Here is a 27,939-nt window from a genome sequence, read left to right on the forward strand (position 1 = left end):
TTCTGCTGTAGCTGCATTGCAGAGAACAAGATGCTGCTGTTATATAGTCGTATGTTGGGTTAAAATGCTTAAATTATGAGCTCCAGAAGTTAATTTCATTGATATGTAGAGTGGTTAAATAATGTGCTCTCAGTAGCCCATAGGGGGTCCTGTCTTGGTTTACTATTAGTGGACAATGATAACCTGTGGCAAGTCTTGCCTAATTTCAGTGCCCAATACCTTTTGCACCCTTTCTGTCAATGCCCAAGTTGCATCCATAACCTTCCTGTACTCTCACAGCATATGGTGTAGAACAGCATCCCACAGCAATGATCATGCAGTGTTATCAAAATGGTGGGTACAAAATAGAAGTGTGATTATTACATATGCTGACTTTGAGATTTGAGTAAAATTGTACTAAATATTGACTCCTTTCTCAATGTGTAAAATAGTAAGAGTAATAAAGCAAATTAATACCATTTATAAATGTAATCTGTTAACAAGAATTTATTGTTTTGCTTATTCTAATAAACCATACTATAAAATCTGCAAACATTTTTAAGCAAATGTATAAATATCCTGAAATATTATTTTTCACATTACAAAATCCATATTTTATTTAAAAATACAAACATTTTACAAAACCACAAAACTACTCATTATTGCACATCTTTATCAAAAGACAAATGTCCATATAATATATATTGTTAGGCAGACAGTAACATTTTCACCAACATAAACAGTAATACATTTAGACCTCTTTCACAACTAACATACTAACCCTTGAAATAGCATTATTCATCAACAATGTCTAGATGATTAAATTAAGTTAGAAAAATGTTTTATTACCAATAAGCTTGCAACAATGTACTAAATGCTCTTACCTACTGTTTTAATTTATACAATTTTTTTGCAAGTACTGTAGAATAAATAAATGCAGGTTTTTATCCCTTTGGGATCCAATGCTACATGGAATACTTTTTTTTGTGAAAAATATATATTTTAGGGGGGGGAAACTGTGTATTGTCCCTTAAATAACTTTAGAAAAGTATTTGATCTGTGTGCAAACAATGGATGCTTGCTCCTTTGTGTTGTTTTTTTTTTTAACACTGCTTGGCCAGCTTTTACAGGACTCACCAATATATTACATATGTATGCCAAAACAGCATAAGCATCTGATGCTTTTTATATACAAAATATCCATGCAGACACACCAAAGTGTAAAAGTGTCAATTTCTCCAAAACTGAAAATTTGAGAACTTGGATTCTAAAAAATATATATATATATATATATATAATACATAGAGCCTTGTAGTCCTAGTATTAATCTGACTTTATCTTTATAAGCATTGGTATTTTAGTTGCAGTCCTGTTTTATAGAAATATTGACCTGAGTGAAATATTTTTCAATAAATAAAAAGCTTGTATCTTGTGCCAGTGATTCTTTAGATTTTTTATTTTTTTTGGCCTGTCTGAGGCACATTTATTATTATTTTTCATTTGTCAGTTAAACCAGCTTCTTTTATTTTAGTATAAAAACATTTCTCGAGTATGTTTGCACACTTGTAGTATTCGCTCTCTGGAGGATTGTACTCTCTACAGTTTGTAAAGATCCGTTGCATGTCAGCCACAAACAGCTTCTTTGATGAATAGTACCGATTTCTCAGACGCTCACTCATTGTTTTCAGATCTGCACAGAAAAGAAATGAAGAAAAGGGAAGTGTTCACTTAATCACTTGGTATCATGACTGGGTCATGTGAAGTGCTGTGAGCATTGTGAGACCTGATATCTCTGGTGAGGAGCCTCTAACTCCTAACCATTGTGAACTGCACATCTGTGAAGTATTTTCATGCTTTTACCAAACAGCATTCCTTGTCTTCGGTTCTTATCCTTTAGTTAGGTACTTGCATTCTTGAATAGTGTTTCTTTGGTGTGGCCTTCCGGTTTTTTTTTTTGGTTTTTTTTTTAAAACAAAAGAACGTCCAAATGAGCAGTTTGTGTTCAGCTGGTGTGTATGAATCTAGTCCATACCAAAGTAATGTATCAAGGCCAGTAGAAGTAGACAGTTTAAGATTCTGTGCTGTCACTGTATGAACTTTATTCTGGAAATACAAACTTGGTAAAAAAAAAATATATATATATACAAACATGACAGGAACCCAAGATAAATAACTGTAAAAGGACTGTGTGTCTGGATGTTGTAAACTTTTGACAGTGTATGCAAGTCGTGTACATAATTGCATTTAAAGGTTTTAGGAAGTTTAAATGAGAGAAGTTCCAGTAATTAATAAATAAAAGGTTAGTCAATTAATCACCCATCTTGATATTTGACCATTATTATGTTTGCCCTGGGGGGATTTTTTTCTCAATGATTCATGATGATGATCTATAATTTTATGCTAATCCTGCACAGCTGAACAAAGGCTTTTGTATAAATGATTTTGTAATCATTATGATCTATCTATCTATATCATAAGACACAAACTATTTCTAAGGTAGTCTTTATACTTAGTCCTGAAACAGTTATGATAGTTCTAGTCAGGGCTCCATATAAGGTTTTGGGAAATTACTCTCCAATCTACACATTATGAGAGTAAAATGCAATCCTTTTTTTGCAGCAATTTAGTCCTGCCATAATATTAATATTAATAATAATAATAATTAATAATAATAATAATAATATTCTAGTCCGGGAAGCTGCTGCTCTTGATGTAGTTTGCTGCTGCATTCAGAGTCCTCCCACGGTAACAGTTTCTATACTTGTTTTCTATAAATCTTCCTTGTGTTTGTTGATACAGTATATTGCTTTACACTGTCAACTATACTAATCCATAAACTGCCAAGGTAATCTTATCAGAAGACAACATGTACGTACCCATGGGGAAGCGTATCACTTGATAATACCCAGGAGCCTCTGTTTTTTTGACTGGTTCCATGAACGGCCATGCATTCTGATGGCTCTGTAAAAATGAATCGTAAGAGTTCTGTGAACTACACCGTTAGAAAATGCAGAGTTTAATCACTGTCCAGTTATTCATTCACTCACCTTCACTTGGTGCAGGATATTTTTTATGGTGCTGTAAAGTTGATCAGGGTCCTTAGGCTCCTTCCTGAAATTTCAAATTTTAATAACATAAACTAAATACAATGATTGTTTTGTTGTTCTTTTAAACCAGCCCCCCATTTCTCCAGTGTTTAATCTTCAGAATCCGAGAGTACTCTGCGATGCTATAGAGCTGCTCCACGGCTCAGAAGATCCCAGTATGAAAGCTGCACGCTTAAAGGAAGCCACTATGTTTAATCCACTTTTCATCTCACAAAAAAAAAAAAAAGAGAAAGCGTGTCAAAAAAAAAAAAAGTACCCTTTTCCAATAGGTTTCCATCCAGTTTCTCCTGTGGGCAGAAAGGAAAAATCACATTAGGTTTATAAAGAACCATTTATCATCAGACTAACTGCATAACATCAATAATCTGCGTGTTGAGGTACTGTACCTTACTGTACCTGTACTGTAACCTTAAGATACCCAAATAAACCCATTTAAATGTAAAACAGCAGTGTATTTGTCAGATCCCTGTCAGATCTTCTGATCATCATGCAATGTGAACTGCATTTTGCATGCCACAATGTAAAATGTGTGTTGTTACTACACATCAAACTACATATTTTACACATGCATAGGTTGATTCCTAATAACATACATACTTATGCCAGGAATGCTCTCAATAGGGATCTGCCGCACACCTTCTTTAAAACAGGAAAGTCCAGGATATACTTTTCGAATCTGTGCTTGCTTCCTTTCAATCAGCTTTTTAATAATCTGTGAAGAACAGTTGATTTTTAGTGGATCGGCATAGCTGAGAAATGGTGCCACTTCCTGATATAATGCCATTTGAAAATGCAGCTTTAAATTGGTGTTTCATAACCAAAACATTATCAATTTGCTGCTGATCGATTACTACTACTTCTAGTAAAATTAATAATAGTTTGTTCCTCAGCATGGTCCATAGAGTCATCAGCCATGATATTTTAACACTCAGTCATAATAAATACTAACAAGTAACTTAGTGATAGAATGAGAAATGTGTCTTATTAGTACTACCAGTAGGAGAGTCATCACTTGTATGTTGCTTCATGAGTAACACTAATAATCTGTGCAGCCTTGATACAAAAGCTCCATGCACGCATCATCAATTTCAATCCAATCAAAATCTCAATGGTTTATATGTGCATATGCCATGTCAATGACAAACGTAATGTGGGCAGTTTATTCAATTATATCGTAAATCACCTATAAGGAATTCTAAAGTTTAGAATGAGTTTAGAACATCTATAATGGATTTCATGATGAGACACAGTTTAAGCAGCCTGTAACTCTCGCCCCAAACTACAAAAGATGACACCTCTTATACAATTAGAGAATGCATTCCACCATTGCATTGTATTGATGGTACCTCTTTTTGTTTCTTTATGATGACAGAAAATTCTGTGTATGGGATTCTTGGATTCAGTTCACAACCCATTAATGTGGCACCTTCATAATCCTTGATATAACCAACATATTTTGCTTTTGGTACTTTTATGTCCTTAGAAAATCCCTGCAAATAAATAAATAAAAATTATAATATATATATATATATATATATATATATATATATATATATATACCAAAAGTAATACAAGTAAACATGTCATCAAGTTCAATAATGAATTATTGCATTTCGCTAGCACAGTAGCAGACTATATATGGTAAAACATATCATATCACTGTGCTGTCAGTTATGTTAATAAAAAAGATGTATTCCGATGAATGCTGTAATTCATTGGTGCTTATCATTGTATAACAAAGACGTACTTGTTTTTTGAAGTATCCAATGGCGTATTCGTCTGCATATGTTAGAAAGTTCAGAATACTATGCTTGATGTGGTATTCCTTCAGGTGATTCATCAGATGAGTTCCATAGCCCTTAATGAAAAATAAGATGAACGTTAAGATAAGCCCAAAATGCAGCCATTTTGATGTTATATTAAAAAAAAAAAAAAGAAGAAAAAAACTACTTTGTTATAATTTTATATCAATAAGAAATGTTAAAGTAATTGGATTCAGCAGTTTCTTATTTCTGAATTTCCAGGACAAGCTGGCAACAGGATATATCTGAGCTGCCTTTAGAGTCACCACAGACAGCATGGAGGTATTATTCTAATACAAAAATGCTGACTTCTGTAAATCACTTGCAATTGCGTAATGCTACTGAATTGAAAACTCACAAGTACAGCATATAACTCAACATCCTGGACCGATTAACAGATCTTACTTTAACTTGTTCATTTGAGGTGACGGCACAGAAAACAATTTCAGTGAAGCCTTGTGAAGGAAACATTCTGAAACAGATCCCTCCAATCACACGGCCATCTTTGACAAGTGCAAGGGTTTGGTGCTTCCTGTGAAAGGAGATGTAATCAATGCTGACAGCTAGGACACCATCTTTAGAATCGCCGTCACTTTCAACTGAATACCACATTATGTTTTGGGTACAGCTTACTTGTGGCAAACTTGTCCTCCCGCTTTTATTGTAGTATTGTTTAAAGTTATATAACATACATACACACTTATAACAGGGACTATAAGACACACCCAGTGGGGGTGGAGGGGATACAATTAAACTCTACAAGCATGAACTGCATTTTATTCTTTAACATTTTTTTTAGTACACTTCTGATGTAGAGCTCAGATTGATGTGGCTGTGAATCAAGGAAAAAACTAAGTTCCTGTAAAGCCCTCTAGTCATAATCTATCCATCTCATTATGATGTCACACCCCACCTCCCCCACCAATGGCCTTCTATGAAATGCACAGAGAGCAGTAAATGAAACCTACGGGTCAAACACGAGTCGTGTAATATACTCCTTGGGCATTCTTGGAAGTTGATGTGAAAACACATTCTGCAGACCGACCAGCCAGATCATGATGTTTTTATTTGGCTTCTGGGTTAGGGAGTTTCCCACAACATGAAATTCAATCACCCCCCGTCGCTCTTCCAGTCTGGCAGCTTCATCTCTGGCTGAGTGTGCAGACAGAAAACTGGTCTTTATCAAGGAGACACAAACACAGCAATTACACAGCAGAAGGGCAGCATTTCTGCAAGCTTCAAATGAGCGGAAGGATTATTTATACTTCAACTTCAATGGGGTTAGTTACATCTACAAACGTGCCACTTGGGTTTGCTCAGCTAGTGAAGAACACAAGCCTACATTCATTACTGCTGAAGCACACATACATATTTCTATTATTGAAGCCTTTAAAGTAAGGCATTCAAACAGGTTTTTTTTTTAAACTTCCTATGGTACCAGACGGGCAGCAATGTAGAGTAGTGGTTAGGGTTCTGGACTCTTGACCGGAGGGTTGTGGGTTCAATCCCTGGTGGGTGACACTGCTTCTGTACCCTTGAGCAATGTACTTTACCTAGATTGCTCCAGTAACCCAACTGTATAAAATTAGTAATTGTATGTAAAAAAATAATGTGTAAAAAATAATGTGATATCTTGTAACAATTCTAAGTCGCCCTGGGTAAGGGTGTCTGCTAAGAAATAAAATAATAATAATAATAATAATATATTTTTCAATACAAAATACAAGGGTAAAAAACTTATGCAATTATTTCATAAACCTCCTGAAATAAGTGGCTTAAACAGTAGACATATATCTGAAGTTTCATGTGTCAAGGTATCAGATTATTTTGATCAAGACCCTATTAAATCTTATTGCAACACAAAAATATGCCTTTTTAGCTGTTAAAGGGGCCATTGATTGTATCACCACATTGTGTCTAGAATAATGAGTAAGAGAAGTGAACCTGTATCAATGCTGTGCTGAGGTGTCAGCGTTTTACAATTAGATGTTTAGACCCATATATCAGAAATGAAGTAGATAATATAAGCTAAACATTTATTTAAAATATAAAACTCAATCGCAACAAACATAAAGGGTACCTGTGGCTTTACACATCTTTTTTTTGCAAACGGATGCACTGAGGTTTCAAAACCTCAGTCTCATTCGCTCTTTAGCGGCTGCAATAGGACAGTGAGACGAGCTGGTTCTGGACCAAACCATTCAATATACCGGGGGGGGGGGTGTTACGCATAATAATAATAATAATAATAATAATAATAATAATAATAATGACAGTGTTTTAATCATGTGTGTATTAGGGTATGAAACTGTATGAAAATATGTATTTATTTATCTTTAATATAAATATCTGCAAGTCTAGTGCCTTGCATATACTATTGCTTTACAATAATACCTCAATATCCGATGTCTGAATTTGTAATGAATTGGTACACTTGTTAACCCTTTCAAATACGGTAACTACTGTAGTGATAAACTGCGGTTGTGTTGAGTGTATGGGAAATGTGGACAGCAAGCGATGTGGAGGGTGGGGGTGAGGGTAGATAATAGCGACCCCTCACTTCTAAATATAGCACTACACCCCGCATGTGAATAACTCTATATAAATAGGCTTGCTACTTTTCGATATTAATCGGTAAAGCTTGTTAAACGTTGAATTCCCAAAAAATCTGAGTTCAACTGAAATACATTTTTTAGTATTACATGCAGGACAGCCGCTAGAAGATCGTTACCTTCATTAAAAAAGTGCACGGATGAATCTACCGGTTAATCAATTAATCAATAAAAAGTGCACGGATGAATCTACCGGTTAATCAATTAATCAATAAAAAGTGCACGGATGAATCTACCGGTTAATCAATTAATCAATAAAAAAGTGCACGGATGAATCTACCGGTTAATCAATTAATCCCCATAAATTAACCGATCAAAAATTTGAATCGAGTGACAGCTTTGTAGTTAAGTCTTTGCAGTGTTAAAACATTATTTGCTTATTTAGGGTTTCTTTGCTTAGAAAATACTAACCAGGGCTGTCGTTATACAGCAGAATGGAATATAAAGAGAGTGTGTGTGTGTGTGTTGATATGGTTTAAATGCTAACACCTGCATAGCATTTAAACGTTCATAAAAATGTACCAAAAGCACATGATTTTCTGGGAGCCCCTAATAAAACACAGCTTTTGAATGGTATCCTATTTACTTCATACCCACCTCTGGTCCCAGCATTGCAGCTGGATCTGTGATTGTTGACATCACTTCGTTAATTAATTCCATAGGAATATCTCCCAAAACCCGGGGTCTTTTTGTCTCTTCGTGAATGAAGGGTTCAGCAGATTTACGTTTTTCTCCTGCTAAAAAAAGACAAAAAGAACAGAAAAGATGTTTGTTAGTGCTTTTCATATTTGAAATGGTCCAGACGTGTGACTTTGATGTACTGTGAAGTTACCTAGACTTGGTTCAAAGACAGAGGAGGCTTTGCAAATCGGGCTGAGGCTTCCCCCATTTGCTGGGTCGAGAGTTGCTTGGCTAGCACTGTAAGAAAAGGGCCTGGCCACAGGAGGAGGACTGATCACTGCATTAAATTGAGAAAAAGATATTCAGCTACATTGGAAGAAAAACAACATACACAAAACACTATGCTGAATTAAACACATAACAAAAATCAATCTGTACAAATGGAAACAAACAAAGCTAACAATAAGACAAATACATTATCATCTAAAGATCGTATCATTTTGTCTGAAACTGTTGTCATGTCGTATCTTAGCCCTCATACTGTGCTGTTACAAATAAGTGAATCTGTGTTGTTTTTCTCTGAAGTTGTTTGTATTATTAATATTATTAAACTTGGCGAGTGTCTATCGAAGCATACTGTTTAAGCGAGAGCAATGATGTCAGTTACCTGCCTGTATCCCTAACTGACCACCCCTAGAAGATGATGCCATAAACTCTTCATCCCAAATTGGAGAATTGTGACTGTAAACTTCCTCTTCTAACATAGACAGGAATCTAAAGGCAGAAAGAGATGAGGCATGAACCCAACTGGTTGAGCTTTCCCATGTATACAGTACAAGCAAGCAGCACGGTGTTTGTTCTAATGACATTCTCTATTCTAATGTGTTTCTTTTGAGTTTTGTCACCTCGAATATGGTCTGTTATTGTATATTTGACCTTTTGTGCACAATACTCAAATGGTTGTGTAGCAATGAATGATTGCTTGAATAGATAACTGAATGAATGAATGAATGAATGAATGAATGAATGAATGCTGCAATTAATAATCCGACAGGTTACACTACTTACAGCCATTCAAGACGAAGTCAGTAAAATATCAGATATTTAAATGTGAATAAAAAGTATTGACAAACTGATAGAATGCAAGTTATTGAAGCCCTTCCGAGTAATCACTTAAGAATATCATGCAAAGGTTAGGAAAAGGGACTATCATTATTACTATTATAAAGCCTTCTGTGCAGCATGTTTTATCAAGATTTATGTTTCAAGGTATCAAACCACTACAAGCTGTATTTATGTCAGTGTAAAAACCTGTTCTGGAATTACTTTAAAAAATAATACATAAAGTCACCACTAAGAGCAGGTGTTTCTCTAAAACTACATCCTTTTCTTACCACAACAGAAACATTGAATTGTGTCTTCAAATAGACACGGGAACTCAGTCTTAGAGAGTAATTATTCCTGTTAAATTTAATTACAACGTTAATAGCAAACCCCACAGAATTCTAAAGGATTGCTTTGCATTCTGTTTGCATCTTCCCATTGAGCTGGAGGAGCTGTCTGACACTTTGAAAAGTGACCACTTACTACTTACTTTGGGGAGTGTGTGAGGATCAGTGTTCGTTTTTCTGGTGAGAGCTTGTCTTTCTCTTGTCTGGCCTGTTCCAGTAACTGCCTTCTCAAGACTGTAAATACCGATCGAAGTAGTGTTCTCCCAAAAACCTGGGTGGTCTCATGCCATGGTAGACTGTCACAAAACTGGGGGACATTACAGTAACACAGCCACCTGCAACACATTAGAAAAAACAGAAATACTCAATTAATGTACAATTATATAAAGCCTGTCACATAATAATACATAAATATAATATAAGCTCATTACAAAATTAAAAAATCTAAATCAAGTAATTTTTTTTTTGTAAAAATAGTATTTGACAGTTGTGTTTATTGTTAGTTCTGCTGATCGGCATTTTGCAGTATGGTAGTATTATTAATGAAAGGAAAATTTGCAGTCGGTCAGTGCTTAACATTGTGTTGTAATGTATTGATATTCGCTTTTTCATGCAAATCTGAAATCACTTTTTTCTTTAAGTAATTGAATTTTTGTTTCTTACTGGAAAAGTATATTATGTACTGCTCCCCAAATGTTGGATAATGGTTACAAAATAAAAAGAAGTGGGAACCTTAGCATATGGATCAAAAAGAAGTTGTGAAGCCTTGTGCGTTATTACAAACAGTTGTCAGCAAGTTTACTGAATTATACTTTTAGTAATTGTCTAATAGTAACACTGAAGCAAAGTGTGGTTTAAACCACTTCTGTCTACAGCAATGTTATCAGTAGGGTTCAGTTTACTACCTGGTGTAATTCACTTTGTATCCTGCAGCGTCGTCGTTGGGTGACCGAAGTCTTCTCTGAGATGGAGTCTCTAGCTGCCAGTAGTTGATCTGATTTAGAAACATCTTTGCCAGTTCAACAATTGTCTGCCTTTCCTTAGACGGAAGATGGCTGAATTTATACTGCACAAAGTTATTAACTCCCTAAACAAAAGAACCAATTGGTTACATTCGTATATTTCAACACGCGAACACTACGCTAACCATGACAGTAGAGTTATTCTATCCATTGTGCAGTCAGCTTTGACTTTAACATCCTTCCTTACAAGTATTTGGGTATGTAATAATGTAGGTGTAAAAGAACAAAACAAATGAATATTCCTAAAACTGTAACTAACATTCTCTGCATACCTGTTCAATGCTTGGCTTTTCAAAAGGAGGGTTTTCTAATGCTCCTTCCACCACAGGTTTACCCATCTGCAATATACATTTTCTCAAAAGCTACAAAAAGAAAAAGGGAACATACAGTGACCTGCCACTCTTATAGCATGACACCATTCCTGCAGTAACAGAACGAACATGATCAGAACCAGGACGGTCCTACATACTTTGAACAGGTAGAAGTAAACTTGTTTAGTGTCTGCATCCTCTTCCTTGTGCACACAGGTGAACAGATACTCCACATCCAGCGCTATCCCCAACAGACGGTTCATTTCTTCTTCTGACACGTTTTCTAAATGAGAAACATGATCAGCTGAAAAACATGAGAGAAAAAAGATTAAGGTTATTTACAGTATTTTTTCCTCCCCAGTTAAGAATATCCCATTACATTCCCTAACCAAGCAATTCCCCACACAGCTCAGAAGAAAGGAAGGCTCAGTGGACGTCCCCTGATCCCGTGACCAAGCCAACTTCCTCTTTACACCCAGGAACCAGAGAGCTGATGTGCAGAAAAAGTCCCTGTCTGTTTTGTCTCCCTAACCCGTCGGAGTGCTAGAGCCCATGCGATATTCCCTCTGGAACCCCTGGTGACTTTGCACAGCTGCAAACCTGCACTCCCCAGACTATATGACTCATCATGCACACTGCACAGTTGTGCTCTTACCAGGTAAGACAGGTCTGTTTTTTATTACTTAAAAAAAGATTGACAACAATAAAAATAAAAAAGTGTCATCAATTAAGTACCTCATAACAGACTTTGTGAACCTTGAGTGTCAGTGTTCATTATATACCAAGAACTTCCATTCAAACGGCCAACTCCAGGCCCATTACTGGGTGATAATAAACTTGAGAATACAAAGCAAGGTCCGTTATTATTGACAAGCCAAGTCTTTTACTATGGTCTGTTTAAAATGATCAGGACGCAACAGCTCCCATCCTGCTGATAGTGAATCCTGAATTCTTAACAGATGCAATTGTCTATCCTTACCCATGTTAATATATTTACCTTTATTGCCGTGATACAGTGTCAGGCATCTGTCTTTATTCCTACATCAACAACGACTGCAATTTGGCAACAGTAAAGCCTGAAATGACTTGAGCTGCTAAATTATTATTTTTATTGATTACATTTAATGCCTGAACTCCAAAACTGGCACCTGGTGGCTGTAGGACTAAATATGGGGTGCTAAATAAAATATATATGTGCTAGGAAGAAATACATCCAGTAACACTTGAAAAGGTAAAGAGAACTGGTTGCATGTGTTTGACTAAGAAATACAAATTCCCTCTCCTGTTACTGTCATTCTTCCCTCAGAAGTACTCTGATTAATATGAATTTAAAAATGTGTCTTATTATCAGGAGCCAAATGCATACTGTTTTTGTAACACTGAAATCAAATTTCAATTACAGCAGAATTAAAAGTATTATCAATTTAAAAGGAGTGTGCATTTTACTTTAACTTTTAAAAACGACACACTGCGACTCTGCATGTCCCATTCTGATCACGAGCATTTTTAACCCACAAAAGCAAGGCTTCCTCTACATCAGGGTATCGAGCAGATCAGACACGCTGCATCCACAGTTTTGCTGTTCATAGGCCAGTATGATTGTATCCTGGTTTTCAGGATGGTTGAGAAAGTGTTCGCGGGTATTCACCACTTTCAACACCTCCATTTTTGTCTGCTAGGATAACGCATGTTTTTGTGCTTGTCGCTTTTTTCTATGCTTCATGGAAATGCATCCCAAAAACAGCACTAATATACAGCACAGAGGCGCTAATCTCTATGCAAGTTAATACGTTTCCCAATATCCTTTTCTCAATTTGTTTTATTTTTTTTTCTTCCCTGAATGGGGCTATAAAATAATTTGTACAAACAGGAAATTTGTGTTCTAAGAAGTAATTTACAATAAGCAAACTGCTAATTTGTCTGGAATCCTGTAAAAACATTAATAGTATCAGGAAATTAATTTAATTCAAGTTCGTCTTCATGAGAATTGACTGCATTTGTAAAGAAACTAAACAAGTCCAAACAACAAAATATAATGTTCAACGTGTGTCAACATGACTAGCCTTGTGATCACAGATCACACAGTACCACTTAAGTTAATAACTGCTTATATATAGATATTTACCCAGCGAATGGCTGCAGCTGCGGCAGGGTTCACTCAGGCTAATTGAGGTCTGCTGTAAATCTACCCTGGGTGGAGTAGGAGGGGGGTTTGGGCTTTTCCACCCGTTACACTTACAGGATTCTTCAGCCTGCAATAACAGAAACATGTTTAGCATCATTTCTTTTTTCACTGGACTCTGCATGCATTTACAATTCCAACACAGTAATGAGATACAACTGAGATTCCATGAAAATGTACCTTGTGTCACGTGGTAAGTCATCAGTATCTTAAGACCCAGACCACTGTCAAGTCCTAGACTTTTTTCCCCATGTGTAACAGACATATCATGTTCACTGAATGGCCCTCGAGTTTTGAAGTAAAATAATGAGTTAGTCGAATCACAGATGAAACAGGACTGTTTCTTTTTTTCTTCAGTCTAATATAACAATTCTACCTAAATGTACTGAACTCTTTGCATTTTGTAATTTCTGGACACATGGTCCAAAGCGTTCAGTAAGGTATGTTTCTATATTCCTGGAGGTCAAAAGGTGGGGATAAGCATGCACAGCTAGTACATTTTTGATAGCTTGGCTATGAAAACATAAGCACCATGGGACTAATAAAAAGATACACAAATCTCAAAGAAAGAGACCATCCTAAAAAGATCTTCGTGGGTAATTAACACCAGGAATAAGAACATTTGAAAATACAGCCACCAGAGGTTTTCTTCTGTGGTGCAAACATAGATTTGCTGAGTGCTGCCGATTTAGGGTTACCAGGCGTCTTTGAAAAACTGGAAATGCCAGTTTTCAACCCTGATTTTTTTTTTTGTCTTAGTTAGAAATATTAACATTGTTACATTTTCAAAACGCCATTCAAAAATAAACTACACCAGATGGTTAACTTTTAAATTCCGATTATACTTACATACAGTTATTTTAAGTGCTTTGCAGAGTAACTGAATTGAAGAAGAAAAAAAAGTCGACTGCTTGAGACAGACAATGTCGACTGTGACACGGTTCAGTTTATATTAAAAAGTCGTATTTAATGTGTAAGACGACTTTTAATTGGATAATTTATTACCCGTACTATTTCTTTAAATTAACTGGCTCTTATTTCATTTTCAGTGATCTGATTCGCCAAATTAGTAAGTGTAACAATTCAAATTACAACACGTACTAAATACAAATTAGTACGTGTATTAAATATTTGAAACGTGTACCAAATAACGCGTTTTTGACCCAAATGGCCTTCCGTACAGAGCTGTGCTCTTCAAACGTGCGCTGAAAGATACAATAACAAGCTCCGCCTCGGCAGCTGTCACCCTGTCAAAACAAAGAGGCTGGAAGGGGAAAAACAATGCTAGAAAAACACATTAAATTACACATTCCACGACAACCCCAAAAAGACAACGACAGAAACAACGACACTGAATTACATACATTACAAAAGGAGGGGCTTTCTCACCAGTATAAAACTATGAACAAATATAATAACGTTGCATATTTGGCACCATGCCACATTTGTGTTTACATCCAGTTTTCTCCTTCAAACAAAAAATCATGTCTGCTTGTTTACTTTTTATAGTAAAAAGGAAAACCCACATTATTAATATACTTATTTTTGTATCTTTACATTTTATTTACAAGTGTTATTATTATTAATGTTTAATTATTTCTGACGCATTCGCCAAGTTTCTAAAAGCCTGGGCTATTCCCTCGACAGAAAATAGCATTTATGTCTTTCTCTGTGCAGTAAAAATAACACATCTTGATCGCTGTACCTTACAAGAAGAATATACTCCTAGTTTCTCCAGCTTCTTTGGCCGTGGAGCAGAGCGGAGCTGCGCCTTCTTCACGGCAATACGATCTGATCCCTCAGCGGCACCGGAGCTCTCCGTTTCACCTCCTCCTCCCCCGGGAGCAGCAGGGGCCAACCCCGCTGCCCCCATCGCCGGGGAGCCCTGATGCAGCCCGCTGCCCTCGGACATGCTGGGTACCGAGCCCAAAACGGACTCTATTCGCAAGATGCGCCTCTTTCTATTCCACAGCTGTAGGAGCTGACATGATGGCGCTCATCCCTATTTTTTTTTCAATTGTCATTGTAACTCCGGGGTTCTCTCGCTAGGGGGAGACAAAAAAAAGCTTGTGTAGCTCACGCATTCCTGTGAAAACTATTATTCCAAGGTCACATTCTCGCAGACTAAATCATGACAATTCTGGGAGTGTGCTGGTTTTCAGTTGGTTACGCTGGCTGTATTGTATAGTTAAAATGGTTCAAGAAAACGAAAGTAAATATAAAGCGTCTTTACTGAAATTGTATACAATTGAGTGACTGTGACACTTCTAAAATAACAAAACAATAAAACAGGACTGGCGGCAGCTGCTCCACCTACCTGGACCAGTGCTAGACCAGTTAGCGTATATCTTCAGAGCACATTTCCTGAACTTTATTTAGTTTTAAGTTCACGCAGATAAAAGGGTTGATTTGTATTTCACACACACACACACACACACACACACACACACACACACACACACACACACACATATCTCAAAGACTAATGAAAATATATCAGCATTTTATTCCGCATGTGGTATTATACATTTTATAACACCACATGCGGAAATTGTTCTGTTTGGGTATTGTTAGGGTATACATCCATTTACTGTGCTTGTGACATGTTAATATGTGAAAACTGTTATTATTGTAACAGCCGTGCGTGTGGGTTCCCAGCGGGTGTAGAATGAAAGACGCTGTACAGTTGAAGGCAGTTAGAACCACCGTTTAATTTCAGCTCTTTTAGGATAGGATCTCTAGCTCTTGGGAAAATGGATACTAGCTCTCACATTCACACCGTGCGCAATGCTCTCTCGCTCTCTCTCTCTCTCTCTCTCTCTCTCTCTCTCTCTCTCTCTCTCTCTCTCTCTCTCTCTCTCTCTCTCTCTCTCTCTCTCTCTCTCTCTCTCTCTCTCTCTCTCTCTCTCTCTCTCTCTCTCTCTCTCTCTCTCTCTCGGGTTGGAAGGTTGCTCTCTCTGGATAGGCGTGTAAACAGCTGTCTATACGCAGTCAGCGGCGGTTGTGGTGGGCGGCGGCTCGCTGGCTCCGGAGGTAGTGTAGAGCTCTGCTCGCTCTCTCTCTCTCTCTCTCTCGGGTGCTGCCCGCCAGATCATAGGGGACCAATCAGCACACAGGTTCAAATTCTCATATCTCATTTGGTGGCTTCTGTCAGGGACGGCGTCCCGCTCTGACATCAAACATTCACCACAGAACAGGTTACAAGTTGCACACAACACATAAAACAACACAATAATCAGCTATTTACAAATCTCCCAATAACCCCAGTCCCCCTGATAGTCCCGATAGTTCCAGGGCTTGCGCCCGTTTGACCCAGCGTTACACTGCCCTCCGCTAACACACTTCCAGGCCCAGGGAAAGGAGCGTGATTGGGGACCTGGGAGGCTGAGGGGGAAGAGGGGGAAGAGGGGGAGAGAGAGGGTGCTGAAGAGGTCTATCACCACAGTAGTGGGTGGCCCTGGTAGGGAGCCAGGTGATCTCGGTGGAGGACCACCCTGCGATTGTTGGGAGGTAGTTGCACCCTGTAAACCACCTTCCCGACCCGTTCTAGCACCTGGCAGGGGCCCACCCATGGACTGTCCAGTTTTGGGCAGTGCCCCCGCCTCCTCTTGGGGCTGTAGATCCATACTTGCTCTCCTGCTTGATAGGGGCACCCTTTTTCTTTCAGGTCGTAGTTCCTATGTGTGTGATGTCCAGCCTGTCCTGTAGTTGCCGGGCATACTTGGGACCAGGCGGTGGTAGCTGCTGGTCAGGGGGGCAGCCATATAGGAGTTCAGCGGGGGTCTGGAGCTCTCTTCCGAGCATGAGGAGGGCCGTCGTGCAACCCGTGGACTCCTGGATGGCGCTCCTGCCATTAGGATGAGGGGCAGTTGGAGATGCCAGTTCTTTTGATACATGCTGGTGATGATGGCCAGCTGGGCGGACAGCGTCCGGTTGAATCGTTCCACCAGTCTGTCACTTTGGGGGCGGAGCGGGGTGGTGCAGGTCTTCCAGATGCCCAGCTTCTGGCAGACGCTGGCACAACCCAACCAATTAGTTAAGAGTCTCATTTCTGTTAATTACGTTGCAGTTTTGTACATGGGATAAGGATTCTTACTTTCAAACAGTATGTTTTCCAGGTTTTGCTTATAACTTCGCTATAAAGCCTTTGGTTTACTGTGTATTCTCTTTAACAGTATTATTGTATTTGGTCACACAATTATACATATATTGTCCTGACTACACTAAGCATTAGCTAGTACCTACAATTTACTCTAATTTGCAATGCATTTCTTCTACAAAAAGTACATTTTGTCACTAATCTGAATTTAAAGGTTCAAGAACTTAGAATCAATGCCCCTTTTAAACAATCCTGCATTTAAAACACAACCAATTACCATTAAACTAATACTGTAATTAGTGTCCTGGGGTAAAAACAGAATACATCAAGGATCAATCACACTGCCCTCCACTCGTAAGTAAAAGCCTGAATAACTCTACCACGTGTTTGTATCAGGACCAACCTCACTTTACTGTAAATATATATATATGACATATAGAAAGATTATGTTTGAATTTTGTTTTCTAAAAAAAAAAAAAAAATAATGAAGCATGACAAACTATTTTTTACGTATGTTAGGTAACACACATGTTGTTTTATACAATAATTTGAAAGGCTATTGTCTGACCCAAGATCACATCAAACCACAAGGAGAGATGTCAAATTTATCAGAATGGTGGGACATTAGTGTCCATGAGCCACATGGACTGGTAGAAGGACTGACAAGAGCTACCCGTGGACTTGGACATCATGGGGATCCACTGCTGAAAAAGTGTTACACCAGTGACAAGCTCACTATCTCTACTAATAGGCGATTCCTTTCAGTTCTTGAGTTCAGCTTCCAATGGGCTTTGCGATGTGTTAAACAAAGATGAAGTAGCAACCATTGCAATTAAAATGCTTTCTTCTCATTCAGAATTAAATCAGGATAGAGGCTCAATGTCAAGCCAAGCATCAGTTCACTTTTCAAAGACTGAACTCCCAAATGACTTGAGTATTAACTATGATAAAACCGGGACTGAAGAAGAAATTAATTTTGTTATGGAAGCAATACAGGACAGCCAACCTGAAGAAAACACTTTGACCAAGGTAACTGCGACAGTTGTAGAGCGTTTACAAATGCAAAACCAGTACGAGATTCTTGCAGCTACCTTCAGTAAAACAATAGCTGTAATGGCAATGTGTGCAGGACCCAGGGGAAACCTCTCTGTAACTGTAGTACTTCTTCCTGGGTGCGATTCTTATTTGAAAAATTGAATAATAAAATGAAATATGACTACATTTCCAGTAAACAAAATCCAGTAGTGTATTTTAAAAACACATTTTGTGTTTTATTAAACATGTTTACAATGGAGATATTTCAGTGGGAAAACTTGTATGCAATAAGAGTTACATTGTTAACATAATGCAACAGTTGGCAGTTAACACATTTATTAACATTAATAAACTGGTCAAATGAATTCTTTCTTTATTTGGTAATAACCAGCACTGCAAGTCATTTGCATTTCGCTTTCAGATGCATTAAATGTTCACAAACAGTATACAATATCTGTGTTTATTAACGTATTCATATAGTAGCACCTGAACAATATAACTGATCAGACCTTTCTTTGTAACATGTTTACAATGATGTTGTTAAAAGTGACAAGTCAGTCAGTTTATCAAACAGTTCAGCTATCCATCTAAATTAAGCAATTGAATTAGTACCCCCAATATAGTTTACGATTTCCTTTTTTATTATTTTATTTTTACAAGGTATAATATTGTATGGGGACATCATTGACTTGCCACTAAAATAATTTGTGCAATGCAAAAGAAATATAAATTGAGACATAATTCATTTGAGAAAGTACAAGACAAACCAGTAAAGAAATGCAAGTTCAAATGCCAATGTTAGCACTACATACATTTATAAAGACCACCATTGATTATAATTTACCATTTGTGAAAAACTCCAAACCCTTTATAGAACCGATTCAGTTACTGTACATATTACATGGTTACCTAAACAACTCCCTAGCAGGCATTAGTCCAATACATGGTATATTTAAAAGTAGACTACACTGCAACACCATATTTACAGAAAGTTATTTTATCAAGCCAGCTGTAACAATGAAAATGAATATTCATGAGCATTTTAGTGCAAGGCATGATGATGTACATGTTTAAAAAGATCTGCGGAAATATTAACAGTTGGTTCCCAAAACAATTAAGATGCGAAAATGAGTCAAACCACTGTTAGCAGAAAAAAAACATTTGAAATCAGAAATAACCCTTTCCAACCATTAATTCATCCAATGTGGTCTCGGGTCTGTTAGATCATGATTAAAATTAGGTCAGATTTTCCTTTTTCCAGTTTTAATGTGAGTAAACTGAATGTTGATTTCCTTATTTGCAAACAACCCCATAGTACTGATGCAATTATTATTTTACTTGCAACTAAACTTTACAACAGGTTGGTCTGCATAATGCAACTATTATAAAAGGAATGCATGGATTTGATGAGGGTCCTTGCAGACACAAGCCACTGCAGAAATACTGCACAATTGCACAATGCCACTAGAATAGCTAGAAGCAGGCATGCCCCAAGGACCTAGGAATGGGAGACTGTTCTAGTGCTACCATTTAGTTTGTTGGGAAGCCATGGGTACAATAAAAGAACATGTGGACACCATTTCCTATGCCACTAATGAATCATAGCTATCAACCAGAAGGGGAAATCAGACCAGCATCCCTCTTAAATCAAACAGGTATCTCCTTTTCAGCATTAAAGGTGTTTTCTTTTCTGCTGATGAATAATGTTAAAAGTTTATATTTTGGCCTTGTAGTGATACATGCATCCATATCTTTGAAGTATTTTTTTTTTTTTTAAATAAAAATTCAAAAGACATAAAATAAACTTTGTATTAGAAATGCAGCTATACAGTCTTTTAGCTATTCTGGGTGTAATTCGGGACAAGTTAAAACACCCACATTCCTTTGTTATTCAGAATTAGGAAGTGACATCATTTTGAGAAGCAATTTGTAATAAGACTCCAACGTTAGTTACTACAGCACTGGCTCTTGCTTTGTTGAGTAGCCTCAGTAAGGTCTACTCCTTGGTTTCTCCCACTGTTTGCTGCTGTACTCTGTGGTTCATTTTTGGGCAATCTCTTTGCTGAAAAACAAAACACGTAATGTTATTAGCCAACTGAGAAATGTATCTTAGTGTTGCTAAACATTTGAATTACCTGTATTGTTAGATATTAAATTCTTGAATACTATGGTGGATAAAAAGATAATCATCATACTGAGCTGCTTTTTTCAAACATATTGCTTCTATGCTGGTTCAACCTTACATAAAGCTGGTAGACAGAGACTTCCATTTGTGTGTTCTGTACATTTATTATACACATCCAAGTTGATTTGCATTGAAAAGCACAATGCCTTACTGTTAATGTGGGTTCAATAAAGACATAAAACACTATGCCAAAATTATAATGAAACCATTACAGATACTTGTAATCATCCCATAATGGGCATATAGAACAGCATGCCATGTTCTTTCTATATTATCCAAGGACAGATACCCAAGAACCAAAGTGATACAAGCACATTTTTCTGAAGTTACTCCCCCCATAAGGGGAAGTATACAAACTGTTGGTTTAGAGCAGATTTCAAGTTTTAAAATTCAAATACATATTTGTGTATTACAGTAATCCGTTGCATATCCGCCCGTCACATACCCGCTCCAACCGTTTATCTGTCATGATCAATCTCTTCAGCAACGTTAGTTTATTATTGAACAGAGAAGACTAGTTCAGAGATTGTAGATCCTACCAGTTTCCGTGCACTGTGTTGTATGTGCTCCGTGCGCTACCATTGCTGATAGTGTCACTTGAGCTGTTCAGTGTGTTGATATGTAAATAAATCCTGTTTGCCTGCAGGGCATATCAACTTCAACCTTCGCCTCAATCTCCTGCCTGTCACTCAGCAGCGAATACACACCACACAGCTACCATGTCACAAGCATGAATACCCTGTATCTTTGTATACATGGGATTTAGGGAAGGTCCCTAATAAAAGCTGAATCTCCAAACAATAACTGTGTGAATATAGCAATTGTTACAGCTGTGTATATTGGTATTTAATACAGGATAAATGTATCCGACTTTTTACAGATTCACCCTTACTCTGGTCCCACCACAGTCGGATACTATACTTTCAAAACTACATTTGAGACCCTTTCACACTTCTATTTACTGTGCAGCTTCCGATGTCGAGTACGGATTCACCCTATTAGAGGACGTATTTATAAATAAAGGGGAAATTACTGTTTTGTTCCCTACTTTAACAATTACATGATCTAATTAAAGTAATTGGAGTTAACAAAATAGTGCCATAAATCTTAGCCATGTTGTACTCTACTAGCTACACAGGTCTCACATATGCAATTTTGAAAGAAATACATTGCGATTGCAAAAATATATTATTATTATTGAGGGGTGTGGCAGTGTGCCCCACCCATCTATGTGTTACATGTTGCGTGTGGTGTGTTAATGTTGGTGTATAGGTATTGCTGCACAGTATATAAATGTGTCTGTGTAGCACAAGTGATTTAAAATATATAGTTTTATTTAGGCACAGGGATTGAAGTCACTTCACGTGCAGATAAAGTATGTAACAGTATGTGAGCACGGGGGATTGCACAAATTAGTTCACGTGCTGGGATTCAAGTGAATGATTAATTAGTAATTGAATCCCGGCACAACCGTATATATAGAGGCACGATGCACTCACTTGGGGTTATGTGTTCGGTGAATGGAGAACGGGTGTGGAGAGGGGAGATAAAAAGTAAAAGTAAATTACAATTGCTGTTTCGTGCTGGAAGGACCAGCACGATACTTGTGTGTTTGTTCGGACTCGCTGTCTTTGTTCGGACTCGCTGTCTTTGTTTGTCTGTTCGTCCACTGTTTGTTAGTGTTAGTCCATTTTGCTTGTCTACTTTTTTGTTTGTCTTATTTTGGCCTAAAGTGCTGTTGGTTGTTTTTTGTTTAAATCTTGAATTGGTTTATTTAATAAATGCTGAGCACAACCAAGCGCTCAGCTTCACCCATAAATCCAGTCTGTCTGTGTACAATGCTTCCTGAACCTGACGTCACCACCCACACGCCACACAAAGCCATCTGTGACAGGGGTCACCGTGAAATTCACCTCTTTTGGGACCAATGCATACAAGTCAAGTACGGAGAGAAAAAAGAGAAACCTTGTTTAAATGAACTACTGCACAACACAAGCGACCCAAACTATGTATCTTCCTTCTGTAGATAAGCTTGTTTTTATTCCTTCACCGTCCTGTGTGCATTGCACTTAGGAAAACAAACAAACAAAAAATGTCCATAGACAACAGCATTTACAAAAAAATACTCCAAAGCGGTTATTGTTCTTGTTTACTGTTCAAATGACAACAATGTTTTAATTAGACTATCAGTGCGTCTGTACTGGCTTTTCTGTGATCTGTACTGTACAGTGGGGGTGGGACAAAGTCAGCACTGCATTGCTTTGATTTAGGTTGCTAAAATCTAGTTTTCAGCATTGGCAAGCATGCAACTGCTGGGGGATGTTGCATGCTTGCCTTTATCAAATGACAGCACTCTGTTGTAGGCTTTTGTAGTGCTCTGAAATATTGTCTACTTAGGTTTATTTAATGTTTAAACAGGTCAGAGAAATCCTAATTTTATTTGCAAAACATATATATGTACGATTTAAATAGACCCCTAATTATAATTTTAAAACATCTGGCACTACACTACAGGTATAAAAATAATAATAAAAAAACCCACCAAGATTGCTTGCCTTGCCTTTCAGAGATCTATCATTGCTTTACCTGTTTGCTCATTTCAACTCAGCAGTGTCTTCTGGGTCAAAACCTGTTACTGACTGAAAGCATGTCAGTCAAAAGGGGAAGCAGCCGATTGGTTATTGACTGGAAAGAAGCCAGTCAATAACCAGGGCTGGGGACAATTACACCCCCAGGTACAATGACCCAGGAAGTGCAAGGCAACCGAAAAGCACGTTTTAAATGAACTGACATGTTTTTTAATTTATTTTAAACTGCACCTATAGATTGAGTGGGTGGGTATGGAAGAGAAAATGTATTGAACTATCTTGGCAGATACTCGCTCATAATTTAAATATTTGTTTGTTTTAAAATAGTAATAAAAGCCATTATATTGCTCTGAACGCAGGCAGACAACAGAGCAGCAGGTGCAGGAGGCCGTGGCCCCTGCGTGTGTGCCTTTATTTTACAGCAAGATGTTACAATATGTAACGCTTTAAAGTAAAAAATTGTTGTGTAGGCCTTACTTTGCCCCAGTGAATTAACTACAAAACAAAGGCAAATAGCAGTTCAAGTTTAACATTGTTTTAATTATTTCCGAAATAAATAGTACATAAAGTTGAAACCGCATCTCTTTTTTTTTTTTTCATTCCTTGCCATTGCCGTTTCTTCACAGTAAACAGCGGCCATCGACACGTTACTCATAAAGTAACATGAGGTTTACTTGTGCCTTTTTGGAGCTGAACAAGCAAACGTCATTTAGAATGACGTGCTTGCCTTTTTTCTGTCCCATGAGATTCTGACTCGCTCTAAAGCAGCAAAATGCTTTTTGATCCAGGAAGGCGGTAAATAAGTACAGGGTATTTTTGTCATTTCTAGCGAATACGAACATCTAATTTTTGTAGCTGAATACACGTCAAAAAATATTTGTTTGAATATTTGTCCCAGCACTAATAACCATATAACTTTAGCATCACCCATCCCTATTTTTTCCCCAGAGCAGTAATTTACACCATTCATTTAACTGTTTTTGTGACCGATTCCTTATTTCACTGCTAGGATCAAATGCTAAATTCTGAATACAGTGAATGGAAGGTAATATGAAATATATTTTGTTAGCTACAACCCCAGTACGATTCCAACATTTCATAGTTACATAAAATATGAATGGAAATTCACAAAATAGGCCATTTCTTTGTTGCATGCAAGGTTTAACAAAGGCTGTTAATCTTCTTAACCTTCTGTAAGCTTAACAAGTGTCAGATCGTTCATATCTGATCAAACCAGAAAACCACAAGTATTTGTAGTAATAATTATATATATATATAAATAATACATTTAGATTGTTCATACCTATTGCCATAAATATTTCATTCACATTCATTGATGTCTTTGCTGATGTTTCCATAAACAGCAAACTGTTGTCATCTGCATACGACTGTGCTTCCTGTAAAACAAAGGCTTCCATTTATCTACTCAGTTTGCAGAATTAACTTCCAGTCACATATCTCTCTGTCTATACAGACATACACACACCACTGTTGAGAAAATATTATGGAATATACATTTTTACAATTTACTCTGGCGTCTAGCAGTACTAGACCTGTTCAACTACATAAACATTTGTGATTGTTTGTCTCTTTTGTTGGCAATTGGCTAACTCTGAATCCCTTTTCAGTTCTATACAACTGTGCTCTTAATAACCCAGCAAGATTGTAAAACAGAAAAGCTGCTCGATGTATAAATAGAATGCATAATGGGTCTCGGTGGTCGATCTCTTGTTATTCATTAGTTACCAGCCCTTTGCACTCTTGTAATAGAATGAAATGAGACCAATTATGCATTCTCTATATAGAGGGTTAGCATAAAGTCACTTCTGGTAAATCCGTACATGCTGTGGCTTATTGAACCAACATAGGGGCCACCGTTTGATACTGGCACAGAGCAAGCCACAAGAAACACAATCACTGAATAAAAATGCTGTTAGGAAGCGCTGCTGAAGCACAGTACAGACCTAAAAGCCTAATTACCAGATCCCTTTCTTTAGTCCAAATTTAACATAAAACAAATATTTACCAAACAAGTACATTTCTTATTGCATCTTGCACACCAAATCTGTAACTGAGGGATACATTGATTTTGGAATCAATTGTTCCAATCTGATTTTAGATGCTTTAAAAATGACAACAGAACAGATCTCAGTGTGCGAAGCCTTTGCTGTGGAATGTAATTAAGTATCCAATAAGGGTTTGAAGTGATTCAACATACCTGGAAATCAACAGCTCTCTTATTTGCAAGGTCAGCCTTGTTGCCAGCCAAAGCTATTACAATAGCAGGACTAGCTTGCCTTTGAAGTTCTTTTACCCAGTTCTTTGCTCTTGCAAATGACTCCTGACAAAAAAAAGCAAAGACCCAGCATGGAGTTAGAAGTATCTGTGTTGCTACTGTACATACATGTCCTGTTTTGAAGAAAAGCGTTGATGTTTTTTTCTCATGACATAATTGTGCCATTTCTGACACACAAAGCATGTGAAGTATTTTCTGATTACCATTGCGAAGTTGTTTTATTATATACAGCCTAATAAGCTCTGCTTTTAAAAAGCAATGACACATAAAACACTGACTATTTAATTTAAGGATGTAAACTGTACTGTACCACAAACATCACTTACTTCATTTGTAATGTCATATACAACTATAGCAGCCTGAGCTCCTCTGTAGTACATTGGTGCTAAACTGTGGTAACGTTCTTGTCCAGCTGTGTCCCATATCTCAAACTTCACTGTTGTGTCATCCAGACAAACAGTCTGAGTTAGGAAAGCAGCTGCAAGTATGAGAAAATAAATGGTTTGTATAAAAATAGGCACACAAATAAATAAATCATGATTTACTGCACTAGAATAGGCACTGTGAGAAATGAAATGGGAATTTCAACTTACCTCCTATTGTACTTTCTTGGAACTCGTGGAATTGACCCTTCACAAAACGAAGCACTAAACTGGATTTTCCAACTGCAGACTCTCCAAGAAGAACTAGTTTAAACTGACAGATTTTATTGCCAGCGTTTTGTCCATTCGGTCTAGTTGCTCCTCCCCGACTTGCCATGACCTAAACAGCAGTCTCCTTCTCTGAGCTTTTAAAACAGTCTTCTTTTTCTTCTCAGAACCAACTGTGGAGTTAATGAAGGCGTTAATTAGACGAGCATATTATAAACCATTACTATAAAACTATTTATTTGACAAATATATAAAGTGAAACTAAATTCTTAAGTTGGTGGGTTCATGAGATAAGAATGCCAACTCAGAAAAAATATTTTCCGAATATTTTTTTTTTCTTTTAACGACATTAAGACCTAGCGGTCAAAACGTAATTGGTCGTCTTGGATAAAGGCGCCTGCCAAATCAAATAAATAATATTAGTAAGAAATTTTTCTGGACTTTATTTGAGAGCGTGCGGTTAACCGTGGAAAATCAGCTACTTGCCACTGTTACTCTGTGATCCTAGGCATAATTCAGTGAATAGATATTTAAAAATGAATAATTTTATGTGTATGACATACTACACCTTTTAGCAGTTTTGCAAACATTATCCTACCAACAAATCTTAAGAGTGTAAAAGAGTCTTAAGGAATTTGGAAACTTTAATCAAAAAATAATTAATGAAAATTCCTCCTAGCAACTCGCAAACACTGACCGCTCCAGGCACAGTACTTACGTTAAGGCAACTATGCATCAGGCCTATTCATGAAATTCAAACAACCGCCAAAGAACTAGACTACACACATCATACCACGAGCAGAAATTTTTGAGACATTCATATAAAAATCTTGCGTTTTAAATGATCTGATGATCAAGACAAATCGACGCTTTCACAATTGCCAATACGAAACTATAATTGAAAGATTAGTCAGGGTTATTTACATGTTTGTAAATTGTTCACTATACTACCGAAAGTATTTATTAAAAACAATGCGTGGTATTTATTGCACTGGGTACGGTACAGGATTGAACTAAAACGTTCTCTTACCAAAGACCACAAATCAATCAATATTTGATTTAACCAAAACGTTAAAGTGCAACATTATATTCCAACAGTTTTGCAAAATAATAATAATAATAATAATAATAATAATAATAATCTGTATAAACAATTATTAAAAGTTAAGTAGCGTAATGATTCTCATTCGTCAAGACGAATACACTGCCTGAGTGCAGTCACTGCACCGAACTGTAAATCTGTATATTCCTACTACTAAGGTACCGGTATCATTAATTGTTGACACCAGCAATCAAATTATATATATATATAATATTGCAATTTTGTTCCTTAAAATAAATAAGACATTTTTGTCTACTGCCAGGTTTTTGTTTTGAAAATGCAGAAGGAAGACGCCATTTTGGAAAACTCTAGTTTGGGAAAATACAGAATTAATTTCTTCCAATAAAATTTAAGTCAATTTTCCTGAATAGTTTTTTCCCCCCAAAAAAATAAGGACCACACAAGTACACTGTGTCCGGCGGAGTAGCAGTCAAATGGAAAACACATCTTACATTATTCTTTACAATTATGTCAAAACTATCAAAGGCTCTCCCATCCAGGCCTGTTTCCCACGAACACTAGCGTATACGGATGATTGTACAACGTTATCACTTTACCTGACGTTCAGGCACAATTGTACATAAACCGCTTTTCTACACGGGGTCGCAGTACGATTATTGAGGACTATAAGCGTTGTATTACTTTACAAATAAGTAATATTAAACCACATACGATCACGTCTCGTCCTTCCCTTTTCTCGCAACTTCACCCTTAGAACCAAAACACACACAAGCAAGAACTTCCGCCCCGCACGCCACGTCAAATGCGGTTACTTCCGCCCTGCACGCCACGTCAAATGCGGTTACTTCCGCCCCGCACGCCACGTCAAATGCGGTTACTTCTGCCCCGCACACTGGTGTAGTTAACAGCCACTTAATCGTGTTTTCAGAATTGTAT

At 37.2% G+C, this 27,939-nt stretch overlaps 2 protein-coding genes across 9 annotated transcripts; both read right to left on the reverse strand.

The window, feature by feature from the left end:
• Nucleotides 1–458: 458 nt before the first annotated feature.
• Nucleotides 459–15,115, reverse strand: LOC117400409 (histone acetyltransferase KAT2B). Of its 5 annotated transcripts, XM_059021540.1 has the most exons (19): nucleotides 13,937–14,673; nucleotides 13,268–13,372; nucleotides 13,031–13,157; nucleotides 11,064–11,209; nucleotides 10,867–10,956; nucleotides 10,478–10,659; nucleotides 9,716–9,907; nucleotides 8,789–8,895; nucleotides 8,333–8,458; nucleotides 8,098–8,237; nucleotides 5,857–6,065; nucleotides 5,294–5,420; nucleotides 4,834–4,944; nucleotides 4,433–4,576; nucleotides 3,684–3,798; nucleotides 3,343–3,373; nucleotides 3,027–3,090; nucleotides 2,856–2,940; nucleotides 459–1,669 (listed from the first exon to the last, which is right to left on the reverse strand). In XM_059021540.1, the coding sequence occupies exons 4-19, from the start codon at nucleotides 11,166–11,168 to the stop codon at nucleotides 1,476–1,478; spliced, it is 2,022 nt and encodes a 673-aa protein (XP_058877523.1). In that variant the 5' UTR covers nucleotides 11,169–11,209; nucleotides 13,031–13,157; nucleotides 13,268–13,372; nucleotides 13,937–14,673; the 3' UTR covers nucleotides 459–1,475. The 5 variants fall into 5 exon arrangements, with proteins under 5 accessions (XP_058877523.1, XP_033856213.2, XP_033856214.2 ...); XM_034000322.3 differs by lacking the exons at nucleotides 13,268–13,372; nucleotides 13,937–14,673 and adding an exon at nucleotides 14,793–15,115 and having other exon boundaries at nucleotides 8,098–8,234; XM_034000323.3 differs by lacking the exons at nucleotides 13,268–13,372; nucleotides 13,937–14,673 and adding an exon at nucleotides 14,793–15,115 and having other exon boundaries at nucleotides 3,723–3,798.
• Nucleotides 15,116–18,431: 3,316 nt separating this feature from the next.
• Nucleotides 18,432–27,839, reverse strand: LOC117400548 (ras-related protein Rab-5A-like). Of its 4 annotated transcripts, none has more exons than XM_034000681.2 (6): nucleotides 27,715–27,839; nucleotides 25,884–26,113; nucleotides 25,617–25,768; nucleotides 25,213–25,335; nucleotides 24,298–24,391; nucleotides 18,432–20,283 (listed from the first exon to the last, which is right to left on the reverse strand). In XM_034000681.2, exons 2-6 carry the CDS (start codon nucleotides 26,047–26,049, stop codon nucleotides 20,168–20,170), a joined length of 651 nt encoding a protein of 216 aa, XP_033856572.1. In that variant the 5' UTR covers nucleotides 26,050–26,113; nucleotides 27,715–27,839; the 3' UTR covers nucleotides 18,432–20,167. The 4 variants fall into 4 exon arrangements, with proteins under 4 accessions (XP_033856572.1, XP_033856573.1, XP_033856574.1 ...); XM_034000682.2 differs by having other exon boundaries at nucleotides 27,600–27,817; XM_034000683.2 differs by lacking the exon at nucleotides 27,715–27,839 and adding an exon at nucleotides 27,495–27,590.
• Nucleotides 27,840–27,939: the final 100 nt, after the last annotated feature.

Source organism: Acipenser ruthenus, chromosome 4 (genome assembly GCF_902713425.1).
Source record: "Acipenser ruthenus chromosome 4, fAciRut3.2 maternal haplotype, whole genome shotgun sequence".
Classification (NCBI taxonomy): domain Eukaryota; kingdom Metazoa; phylum Chordata; class Actinopteri; order Acipenseriformes; family Acipenseridae; genus Acipenser; species Acipenser ruthenus.